Source organism: Erpetoichthys calabaricus (assembly GCF_900747795.2).
Source record: "Erpetoichthys calabaricus chromosome 1 unlocalized genomic scaffold, fErpCal1.3 SUPER_1_unloc_22, whole genome shotgun sequence".
In the NCBI taxonomy this organism is placed as follows: domain Eukaryota; kingdom Metazoa; phylum Chordata; class Cladistia; order Polypteriformes; family Polypteridae; genus Erpetoichthys; species Erpetoichthys calabaricus.
The window spans coordinates 2033139-2045277 of NW_026261588.1; the positions used below are offsets into that span (position 1 = coordinate 2033139).

The 12139-nt window shown below is 45.8% G+C and overlaps 2 protein-coding genes across 3 annotated transcripts in view; one reads left to right on the top strand and one right to left on the bottom strand.

Annotated features, from left to right (window-relative positions):
• The window catches only part of LOC114669337 (bestrophin-3), a 71266-nt gene extending 67450 nt beyond the window's left edge, over positions 1–3816 (top strand). For both annotated transcript variants that reach the window (XM_028825555.2, XM_028825556.2), the window contains 4 exons: positions 1587–1739; positions 2032–2112; positions 2279–2430; positions 2595–3816. In XM_028825555.2, coding sequence (XP_028681388.1) covers positions 1587–1739; positions 2032–2112; positions 2279–2430; positions 2595–3420 — 1212 coding nt within the window. In that variant the 3' untranslated portion in view covers positions 3421–3816. The remainder of the gene's footprint in view (positions 1–1586; positions 1740–2031; positions 2113–2278; positions 2431–2594) is intronic.
• A 1115-nt stretch (positions 3817–4931) lies between these two features.
• The window catches only part of nots (nothepsin), a 51540-nt gene continuing 44332 nt past the window's right edge, over positions 4932–12139 (bottom strand). Inside the window, exon 9 of the mRNA XM_028825552.2 lies at positions 4932–6398. Coding sequence (XP_028681385.1) covers positions 6222–6398 — 177 coding nt within the window. The 3' untranslated portion in view covers positions 4932–6221. The remainder of the gene's footprint in view (positions 6399–12139) is intronic.

A 12139-nucleotide genomic window follows, 5' to 3' on the forward strand; every position in this document is an offset into this window, starting at 1 on the left:
TCTCTCATTGTTCGCTTGTAGTACCGATTTATTTGTGCAAATCTGAGAGAGACGCAGTGGGCCGAGGGAAGGGGGCCGGGCCCTTGTTACTCATGCACCAGCCTCGGGGTGTACCTTACCTCTGCTTAGCTAGCAAACAAGAGAACTACTTGACGGATTTACTGTTGTTGGGGTTTTGTTGTAGAATTTGCTTGAACATTCCTGTTGATTTTGCGACTTCTCTCATTGTGCTAAGTATCACAGTTCACTTGCGGTACCGTTTTATTCACACAAATCCAAGAGGGATGCAGTGGGCCTCGAGGTGGGGGCCTCTGGGCATATCTTGCCTTACGCTTAGTTAGCGAACAAGAGAGCTACTTATCGGATTTAGATCATGTTTTTCTTTTTTTCTAGAATTTGCTTGAACATTCCAGTTGATTTTGCGACTTCTCTCAGAATCACAGTTCACTTACAGGAGCAATATATTCACACTGATCCGAGACAGAGGCTGTGGGCTAAGAGGAGGGGGAAGCGTGACGTCAGGAGTCGGGAGCCGGGCGGGGCCTTCCTCACTGTCCTGTTTTGGAACTACGTGGGCGAAACCGCAGGGGACGGCTAGTCTATAATATTTAAAGATACTTGTCCCTAATCACCTAGACATTAGTGAATGCAGTGTCAACAGGAGTATTGTGCTAGCAAACCCTAAAAAATGCTTTACTGCCCATTTGTTAAGTCATTTGTAAATGTTTAAAACTACCTAATGTGTGAATTACCATTTAAGAACAATTATAACTATTTGAATGAACATGACCTCACAATCTGTTAAACATGATATAATACTTGTTAATGCTTTATTAATGAAAGTTATTATAAAGTGCTACCAGAACTTCAGAAATGTGACAAACGAGAGGAGATCATTGAATCCTTCAGGCCTGTTTGTTTAGCTAATAGCTAAGCTGTCTCGATAGCTCATCCAGATTCTTCTGCTCAAGATGGTTGAGGTTTCTGCTCCAACTCCATGTCTTAGTAGTTTGTTTCAGAGTCCCACAGCTCTTTGCGTGAAGAAGAGCTTCCTGGCTTCAGTCCTAAATGCACTTCCTCTTAACTTCCACTGATGTCCTCGAGTATGGGATTCGCCCGTAAGTCGAAAGAATGTTGCTGGATCTCCTATATCAATGCAATTGAGGATTTGAAATACCTGAATGAGGTCTTTCTGCTGACTCTCTGAGTCTGTCACAGTAGTACATGTCCTCAAGTCTCCTGGGTTGCCCTCATTAGAAGACATTTTTAGATCGTGCAGCCTTTGTAAATCCAGAGGCATGGTGAAAGGAGCTACTCACCCTTGACATCATCTTATTACCCTGCTGCCCACTGTGAGGTTATTTACATAATTTTGAAACTGAAAAGTCTAGCCTAGTGTGTGTGTGTGTGTGTGTGTGTGTGTGTGTCCACCCTGCGATGGGCCGGCACCATTTCCACGGCTTGTTATTTGCATTGCACCCATTGCTTGCCACCCTGCAGCCCTCCTCAAGAGAAGCAGGTTTGGAAGATGTATGGATTTATGGAATTTTGCTCCACTCTGACGCTGAGCCTTGTCTTATTCACAGGTCGTGACTCTTGCAGTCTACACGTTTTTCTTTGCCTGTCTTATTGGCCGTCAGTTTCTGGACCCCAAACAAGGCTACACTGGCCATGATCTTGACCTGTACATCCCTGTGTTCACTCTCCTACAGTTCTTCTTTTATTCAGGATGGCTGAAGGTAAGGTCCACCATCTTAGGGATTTTGAATGTTTTAGAATGTTTTATTCTAATACACCCAAAGTGAGTAGTAAGACCAGCACTAAATGCATATCATTGCAGTGCATTAATGTGTGCATTAAGATCTAATACTTATTTTCATATATGCTTATGATTCTCTTTTGAGTATATATATAATATTCTTTTCTACAAAAGCAGAAAATATTTCTTCATATAACTCGGAGCCCCCAATTACAATTTGCTTGTTTAAGACCATCTTTCGGACCACTTTCTCCACCCCTTCCTGTCCACAGGTGGCTGAGCAGCTCATTAATCCTTTTGGAGAGGACGACGATGACTTTGAGGCCAACTGGTGCATTGACCGAAATCTGCAGGTTAGTATGGCTGATGACCTGGAGCATTTTATGCCCACCGAGGAAGTGCAATTGGAAGCGGGTGAAATGCCCTGTAGCCAGCTGTAGGATTTTTTGACTCTGCTGTTGCACACAGTTCTCCGTCCTTCTGTCCATTCATTTCTAACCAGGAGGACTCGGTTTGCAGGTTTCTCTCTTGGCTGTGGATGAAATGCACATGAACATTCCTCGGTTGAAAAGGGACATCTACTGGAACGATTCTGATGTGCGGCCCCCCTACACCCTTGCGGCGGCTGATTACTGCATTCCCTCCTTTCTGGGGTCCACCATTGACATGGGGTAGGTATCCTTAGCCTTGTTCCTTCAGATTGTTGTGTTTAATCCCAGAGTTCCCAGGATCTGCAAACCTTTGCCTTGAAATGTTTAACTGGCAAAAATGAGATTCTGTGATACTGCATAAAATTAAGAGCGGCTCCATAATGGACTTGTGTTTTCATTTCCAGCTTGTCTGACCACGGCTTCATGCAGTATGAAGATCCTTTCCAAGAGGAGAGCAAACTCCAGCGTCAAGAGTCGATGCTGCGGCGGGTGCGAAGGCTCCTCACTGTGCCCGACGATTCCCCCTTCAGGAGGTCCTCTCTCAAGCGGCGCAGCAGTGAACTGTCCAACGTGTTTCTTCCTTTCCCTGAGCACAGACCTCTGTTTGGGGCTGATGAACTTGCCTTGAAACGCACCCGTTCGCGATCCCAAGAACAGGCGTTGAGAGATCACTTGTCCGTGCTCCAGGAGGTGAGCGCGCCATCAACACCCCAACGTTCAGCATCGGCGGAGGGGACAGTTCCTGCTCTTGTGATAACGCAACCAGATGGACTGCCAGGCTCCTTGCAGGACCCGGAAAAAGGCAACAACAGCAGCGGAGGCAGCCGGTTGGTAGAACCTCCTATTGAAGAAACTTTTGTCCAACCAACCTTCAGCTGCCCAGATGGCTCAGCCCGGGCCTCTGAGAAAGATAATAGTGGAAAAGATGAAGTACTCAAGGAATCCATTGAAGGTGAAGGGAGCACAAAGGACCAAAAAAATGATAGCCATAGATGGAGTGTCCCCATGCTGAAAAGGAAGGTGAACAGACAGAGCATCCGCAGACAGCACTCCAGGGCGTCCATGTACAGCTTCCCAAGTCCCAAGGCCACAACCAGTAGGTGCCGTTTATTTGGTGTGACAGACGCTGCGACAGAAACACGGGCAGATGAAGAAACCGGTCAGACCGAAACCAGAGAAACGGATATTTTAGAATCAACCGTTGAAGAGAATATGGGTAGAGATCAGTAGCCAGTGGGGTGACAGACTGCTGGAGTGGTGAGAATCCTGTCTAAATGTGGGGAAAATCAGAGCATTAAAAAGTGACCTTCACTGGATCAGGGGCACTGCCAATTAATGTATATGGCCACCTGCTTGAGGCGTAACATCTTTGGATGGACAGCTGTTATTCAAATATTAAAAAACACTCAACCGCTATCAAGTTCAAAGGAGACCATCGTTTAATTGCACTATCAGTAACAAGTAGCACTAAGCAGGGTCACACTGGGCACAGAGAGTCAAGACTGGCACCATCAGAGTGCAGAACAGCTCAGGGATGGCTGCAGAGTCCCCTGCATTGTTGTCACATTCTTAATTAATGATGATAATAATAAAAATAAAAGCATAAACTCGGAGGCAGTGTGATGTCCAGTGTGAATCTCATTAAATTGCACTTTCATTGCCAGAAATGGTGTCTTGTGCTTCTTGTGCATTATTTGCCTTTCTACCAGCATGAACCAGTCTGGCCATTCTCCTCTGACCTCTGGCATCAACAAGGCGTTTTCGCCCAGAGATCTGCCGCTCACTGGATATTTTCCCTTTTTTGAACCAAAAGAGATGGTTGTGTGTGAAAATCCCCATGGATCAGCAGTTTCTGAATGACTCGGAGCACCCAGTGTGCAGTGGCGTAGCTAGGGGGGGCAAGGGGGGACATCTGTCCCCGGGTGCAGCATCCAGGGGGCGCCAAATTGATGTCACAAACAGGCAAACAGGAGGGGGCGCGAAATCTTCAGTTGTCCCCGAGCAATGAAAACCCTAGCTACACCTCTGCCCGTGTGGCAGCAACAACGGTGCCACGCTCAAAGTCACTTCAGTCACCCTTCTTCCCCACTCTGATGCTCGCTTTGAACTTCAGCAGGTGGTCTTGACAATGCCTACCCGCCTAAATGCATGGAGGAGCTGCCATGTGATTGGCTGATTAGATATTTGCATTAACAAGCAGTTGAACAGGTGTACCTAATAAAGTGGCCGCTGAGTGTATACGGTCATGTAAAGGTTGCTCCCTGTTAACAAGGAGATGGAATGGGATGGAGGTGACATGCGCCCTTTTCTGGTGGTGGAACGTCTGGTCTTTCCTCGTATGTCTGTTCTGGTCATTTGGATATGAAATGCCACCCAGCCCTGCTTGTGTCTTCACTTACCTGCCCATTATCGACGATTTGTTCCAGTCTCCCAACTTCAAAAGCATTCTGAAGTCGGCGATCTGTACGACGGTTCCACCTTTTCTTTTGTTTTCATTTTTTTTTGAGCTAAATTCCTAAATCAAAAACAAAGTCTGAATAACAAGCAATTCTTTTCATTTTTCGGATGCAGAAAAGACAGAAGGCTTCCACAGGACCCCCAAAGGCATCCCACCTGGCGATGGCTTGCTCAAAATGGTGATGGAAATAATAACATTTTTTAAAAATACTCTCTTTAAAAACAAAACTATATAAGAATCAACCAACCCTAAAGGTTCCTTAATAATTTAAACAAAGGTTACATAAAGCTCAGAAAAAAAATTTATTGGAAGATAAAATGATTTCTAATGGACTATCACAATTACAATGTTATTGTGCGAACAATAGAAAGAAGGTGGAGAAATGTAGTCAGTCAGTCAGCCATTTTCTAAACTGCTTAGTCCTGAACAGGGTTGTGGGGGTCTGCTGGAGCGTATCCCAGCCAGCATAGGGCACAAGGTAGGAACAAACCCTGGACAGGGCGCCAGTCCATCACAAGGTGAACCACACATGCGGGCCAATTGAGTATCACCAATTCACCTGACCTGCATGTCTTTGGACAGCCCAGTAGAGAGGGTGAATTGAGACGCGTCTTCACCATCACCGCTCTCCTTGAGGTGATTCCTAATATGCAGAAAACACTCTAGAAGGAGCCATGGAGCCAGAAATAATGTTGGGCCTTATTTGAGTATCTTTAGGTCAGAAGAGGGATTTGAAAAGGAACACTCTGTTACTGGAGAGCAACTCACCCTCAGGGCTCTTAAAGGTCACCAACCCAACTAAACGGGATATGACAAGAGACGTGACCCTGAGCCAGTGGGCCTGGCCCTGGTTTATATTTAGGACTGGGCATGCCTTTAGGAGAACAGTGTCAGCCTTCCTAGAACCTTCTGAAGCTAGGTGGTGATAAATCTCAAAGACCTATTGTTAAATAGAAAGGTGGGCATCTGTGAGAACATTATGCCAACTCCCTTGTTATTTTACCACCTGTATGGTTCAATCAAAGCATTTCTGGGCTGGTACCATAGGTAGGCAGCATGCCACTTGGTTGCTGGAGTGAGGTCATGCTCCTTAAATCCTATCCTCCTGTTCTCAGGACCTTGTTCGTCTCTCAACCCATCCATCATTTTCCTTTAGAAGGCCCCAGGGAGCCTGATCTTGCTCAAACAGTGTTAAGGGTAAGGCATCCATGCATATGCTCCCTTGTATGTAATTGAGCTGGCCAGCATGTCATCGAACACGCCAACTACACTCTCATACTGGGAGTATTTAAGTTGAGTAATTGAACTTGCAGGCACGATACTGGAATGGGAGGAGGAACATCCGAGGCAAACGTAAAGAAAATGCTCCAAAGTCGATGACTGGGCCAGGAAGACAGGTGAAGCCAGTAGTTATCACCATGCTGCACTGGCCCACCAGCCAGGAAGAAATCTCAACAGGCGACTGTAGCCGTTGGGGGGATGCTAGCAAAAAGTGAAGAACTTGAATTGATATTCTGAAGGCTGCTGATTGTATTTGTGATTCCATCTTAATATTTTCGTGATTAAATAGTTCCTAGTTGTTTTCAATGAAGTGGGCTTTTGCAAACCCCACCCTGTCATTTCCGCGATCAAAGATGCTGTAAAATTCTGATATAAAAACATCTCCCAGGATCCAGATTGGCCCCAGCTTGCTTGAGATGTCAAGTGCTTGAAAGCCACTGAAGCAGAGCTCTCGCTGGCCTATGGTTTCCTGCAAAGAGATGGGAGGTTTAATTAGGTTTCATTTGTTTAGCAAATCATTTATTAGACTCAAATCCATGTTCTCATAAAGAAAGCTATTTACTTTTTATATCCAACAAACACCAGTTTTCCAGCTGTGAAGGACTCTGAGCAGATAGATAGATAGATAGATAGATAGATACTTTATTAATCCCAAGGGGAAATTCCCATACTCCAGCAGCAGCATACTGATACAAAAAACAATATTAAATTAAAGAGTGATAACAATGCAGGTATAACAGACAGTAACTTTGTGTAATGTTAACGTTTACCCCCCGAGTGGAATTGAAGAGTCTCATAGTGTGGTGGAGGAACGATCTCCTCAGTGTGTCAGTGGAGCAGGACGGTGACAGCAGTCTGTCCCTGAAGCTGCTCTTCTGTCTGGAGATGATCCTGTTCAGTGGATGCAGTGGATTCTCCATGATTGACAGGAGTCTGCTCAGCGCCCGTCGCTCTGCCACAGATGTCAAACTGTCCAGCTCCGTGCCTTCAACAGAGCCTGCCTTCCTCACCAGTTTGTCCAGGCGTGAGGCGTCCCTCTTCTTTATGCTGCCTCCCCAGCACACCTCGCGTAGAAGAGGGCGCTCGCCACAACTGTCTGATAGAACATCTGCAGCATCTTATTGCAGATGTTGAAGGACTCCAGCCTTCTAAGGAAGTATAACCGGCTCTGTCCTTTCTTGCACAGAGCATCAGTATTGGCAGTCCAGTCCAATTTATCATCCAGCTGCACTCCCAGGTATTTATAGGTCTGCACCATCTGCACACAGTCACCTCTGATGATCACGGGGTCCATGATGGGCCTGGGCCTCCTAAAATCCACCACCAGCTCCTTGGTTTTGCTGGTGTTCAGGTGTAGGTGGTTTGAGTCGCACCATTTAACAAAGTCCTTGATTAGGTTCCTATACTCCTCCTCCTGCCCACTCCTGATGCAGCCCACGATAGCAGTGTCGTCAGCGAACTTTTGCACGTGGCAGGACTCCGAGTTGTATTGGAAGTCTGATGTATATAGGCTGAACAGGACCGGAGAAAGTACAGTCCCCTGTGGCGCTCCTGCGTTGCTGACCACAATGTCAGACGTGCAGTTCCCAAGACGCACATACTGAGGTCTGTCTGTAAGATAGTCCATGATCCATGCCACTAGGTATGAATCTAATCCCATCTCTGTCAGCTTGTCCCTAAGGAGCAGAGGTTGGATGGTGTTGAAGGCGCTAGAGAAGTCCAGAAACATAATTCTTACAGCACCACTGCCTCTGTCCAAGTGAGAGAGGGATCGGTGTAGCATATAGATGATGGCATCCTCCACTCCCACCTTCTCCTGGAATGCAAACTGCAGAGGGTCAAGGGCGTGTTGAACCTGTGGCCTAAGGTGGTGAAGCAGCAGCCTCTCCATGGTCTTCATCACATGTGATGTCAGAGCAACAGGCCGAAAGTCATTCAGCTCACTAGGACGTGATACCTTTGGGACTGGGGTGATACAAGATGTTTTCCAAAGCCTCTGGACTCTCCCCTGTTCCAGGCTCAGGTTGAAGATGCGCTGTAGAGGACTCCCCAGCTCCAACGCACAGGCCTTCAGCAGTCGTGGCGATACTCCATCTGGACCCGCTGCTTTGCTGGCACAAAGTCTCCTCAGTTCTCTGCTCACCTGCGCTGCTGTAATTATGGGTGGGGATGTTTCTCCTATGCTGGTATCTGCAGAAGGATGGGTGGAGGGTGCAGTACTCTGAGGTGAGACTGGGTTAGGGTGGTCAAACCTGTTAAAGAAGTTGTTTATTTGGTTTGCTCTCTCCACGTTTCTCTCGATGGTGGCACCCCGCTTCGAGCTGCAGCCAGTGATGATCTTCATCCCATCCCACACTTCCTTCATGCTGTTATTCTGCAACTTCTGCTCCAGCTTTCTCCTGTACTGCTCCTTCGCCGCCCTGAGCTGGACTCTGAGTTCCTTCTGCACGCACTTGAGCTCATGCTGATTACCGTCTTTAAAAGCCCTTTTCTTGTGGTTCAAAAGGCCCTTGATGCCACTTGTAATCCATGGCTTGTTGTTAGCATAGCAGCATACAGTTCTTACTGGAACTACAATGTCCATACAGAAGTTGATGTAGTCAGTAGTGCAGTCAACAACCTCCTCAATGTTCTCACAATGTGATCCCTGCAGGATATCCCAGTCTGTAACATCTGCAATGCTTTACAATTAAGATCTGACGCCACCTTGTGGCTATTTGTTTCATTCCTGTTACTTAATGGCAAACTTGCACAATGCCGAATAATGAAGAGCCCGAGGTCTTTCCTACCGTAATTAAGTTGATTTTTAAACATCTTGTCGGTCAGCTTTGACTTTGGCCAAATACTAAAGGTGTTAGGGTGTTCTGAAGTAAATTAAATTAAAAACAAACAACCAATGAAAACTAGTATATGCATAACAAACTAGTACGAGGGACGTTCAAAAAGTTTCTGCACTTTTATATTTTCGTTGGAAACAGTGAAGACGGGAGGGAGGAGTAGTAATTGGGCATTAAAAAGTTGGGACGATGCTGGGAAAATTGCATTGCAAATGAAGGTGACTATAGAAAGAGAGAGAGAGAGAGGAGAGGTTAGGAGCAGGTGCTGATACAGCACATGGCCGCCCCCACCACACAACAAACCAACTCAGGATCCCAGATTAGGACCCAAGTGCAGCCATGCAACGGGTGACACCTCAGCACCACACCAGTTCAGATGGAGTGGAACAGTGTGAGGTTTTTGATGGTGGCTGGAGTGCCAATTCTGCCACCAACCCCTAGGTTCTCCCCTGCAGGTTGGAGGGCCTACATGCAGGGCTGGATGCAGATTAACATCATATCCAGGATGGAGCAATTGCAGGTTAAGTGCCTTGCTCAAGGGCCCAACAGAGCGTGACTCGTAATTTGTTTTTGAAATTCTTAATCAATTTCAGTTAAAAATAAAGTGTGGAAACTTTTTGAACGTCCCTTGTATATGGATAACAGAAGGATGAAAGGCTAAGTCGTAGCCGGAATAAACGGGAGGTTAGTCAAATTAATGCTTGTTGAAGCTCAATACACACAGAGTAAGTCAAAATTGGAAAAAAATAAATAAAACGAGTTAGAATTTTTAGCCCTTTCTGCACTGTTGTTGTGTTCTGAATAAATCACAAAACTAAGGAATCTGTCCTATGCCACCACCGTCTTAACTCGGCAAGTGTGATGACATTATTAAATCATTTTACAACATCATGGTATCATTGTGTCATAGTTTTTTTGCTGTAATTGTGTCTGTTGTTTGGTGGGTGCCGTCATGTTGTTTTAAGCAATGACCCCCATTGCCTGCCACGTGGTTCCTGTCGCATGAGATATTATGTCATCGTGCCATCGAAATGGTAACATGCCTGGTTCTGCAAATTTTGAACAAAATTAAAATTTGAACAAATCTAGGCCAAATTTTTAACACTCTTGACGTGAGCAACACGAGGTACAAGTTATTTTGTGTCTCATTGAGCCTGTCATGGCGTGACGTATGATATAACTCGTATGTCAGTTTACAGCCACTATAGACTGTGACGCATGAGTCCCTGTCTTGCACCCCAAAACACGAGGCTGAGCCTCAAGTTTATTCAACTTGAAACAGGAACAGTGCGGTTATTAATTGCAGTGGGAGATACCACTCTTCTATACACGGACAGAGCAAACAGGCCTAGTCAGGGCGATGTCAGTGACCAAGTTATACTGTTCCCTGCATTTATTATGTCCCTTGCATTACCCATCGGTGACAAGCACGTATCGCACAATCTCGATCGGCTCTTAGTTGTTTCCGTGGCACTCTGCTGCTGCACTGCCAACTTGTGGTTGCCTTGGCAATGGACAAGCAGTCCTCCACAGACGTGGCAGTCGCGCTTCGGTGTGCCATTCCGTTTTTTGGGTGGGGGGAGGGGGTTGGTGGTCCTAAAAGATTTCAGAAACCTCAGAAGACACAGGCAGCTTTCTGGTAAGCTTTGTTTCCATGTCTCATTTATCTATTCTAGTACTGCCATCTAGTAGATAACTTTTTTATGTGCGGAAAACAGTGTTCTGAATAGACAGTTACGTCTTTGTGAAAAATGAATAAAGCTGCTGACATATTGAAACAAGCAGATTTGTTGCAAAACGAATATTTTGATGATAACGACAGTGATCGAGATAGTGACAGTCAGCTGGATGAAATGGAACCTTCTGGCTCTGACGCGGACCGCTGCCCGCTAAGGCGTTTTCTTCATCACAAGGCGTCCGACTTGTCACAAGTGTCAGGACAGCACGATATGGACATTCAGCAACTGTCTGAGTGCAAAGTCACCAACTACCAAATGGATTGTGGGTGACAGGAGTGAACAGTGTAAAGAAACATGTCCTATTTGTGGCACATGTGCTTCTAAGCCTGAACTTGAGGACTCTCATTCAAATGAAGAATTTTAATTGTGTTGCTGGTCAGAATAAAGTAATTGACAATTTCTTTACATTTTTGACAGAGTTACTGTAGATAATAAAACATAGAGAATATAGGAGGAACATAGGGTTACGTACAAGAGTGGAGGAAGATGCACACAGGAAGACTACATCCTATGCAGAAGAGTTGATCTGAATGAGACTGAAGACTGCAAAGTGGTGGCAGGGGAAAATGCAGTTAAGCAGCATAAGAAGAGGAAGAGAGTGAGGGCAGAGCCAAGGATCAAATGGTGGAAGTTGAAAAAGGAAGACTGCAAGGTTGAGTTTAGGGAGGAGGTGAGACAGGCACTGGGTGGCAGTGAAGAGTCACCAGACAGCTGGGAAACTACAGCAGATGTAGTAAGAGTGATAGCAAGAAGGGTGCTTGGTGTGACATCAGGAAAGAGGAAGGAGGAAAAGGAAACCTGGTGGTGGAATGAGGAAATACAGGAGAGTATACAGAGGAAGCAGATGGTGAAGAAGAAGTGGGATAGTCAGAGAGATACAGAAAGTAGACAAGAGTATCAGCAGATAAGGCGCAAGGTCAAGAGAGAGGTGGTGAAGGCTAAAGAAAAGGTGTATGATGAGTTGTATGAGAGGTTGGACACTAAGGAGGGAGAAAAGGACTGGTGGGCTACAGAGGGACCAAGCTGGGAAAGATTTAGGGTGATAAAAGATAAAGATGGAAACGTACTCACAAGTGAGGAGAGTGTGTTGAGCAGATGGAAAGAGTACTTTGAGTGGCTGATGAATAAAGAGAACAAGAGAGAGAGAAGAGGTTGGATGATGTGGAGGTAGTGAATCAGGAAGTGCAACGGATTAGCAAGGAGGAAGTAAGGAAAGTGATGAAGAGGATAAAAAATGGAAAGGCAGTTGGCCCAGATGACATTCCTATGGAAGCATGGAGGTGTTTAGGAGAGACGGCAGTAGAGTTTTTAACCAGATTGTTTAATGGAATCTTGGAAAGTGAGAGGATGCCTGAGGAGTGGAGAAGAAGTGTTCTGGTGCCGATATTTAAGAATAAGGGGGATGTGCAGGACTGTAGTAACTACAGGGGGATAATATTGATGAGCCACAGCATGAAGTTATGGGGAAGAGTAGTGGATGCTCGGTTAAGAAGTGAAGTGATGATTAGTGAGCAGCAGGATGGTTTCATGCCAAGAAAGAGCACCACAGATGTGATGTTTGTTCTGAGGATGTTGATGGAGAAGTTTAGAGAAGGCCAGAAGGAGTTGCACTGCGTCTTTGTGGACCTGGAGAA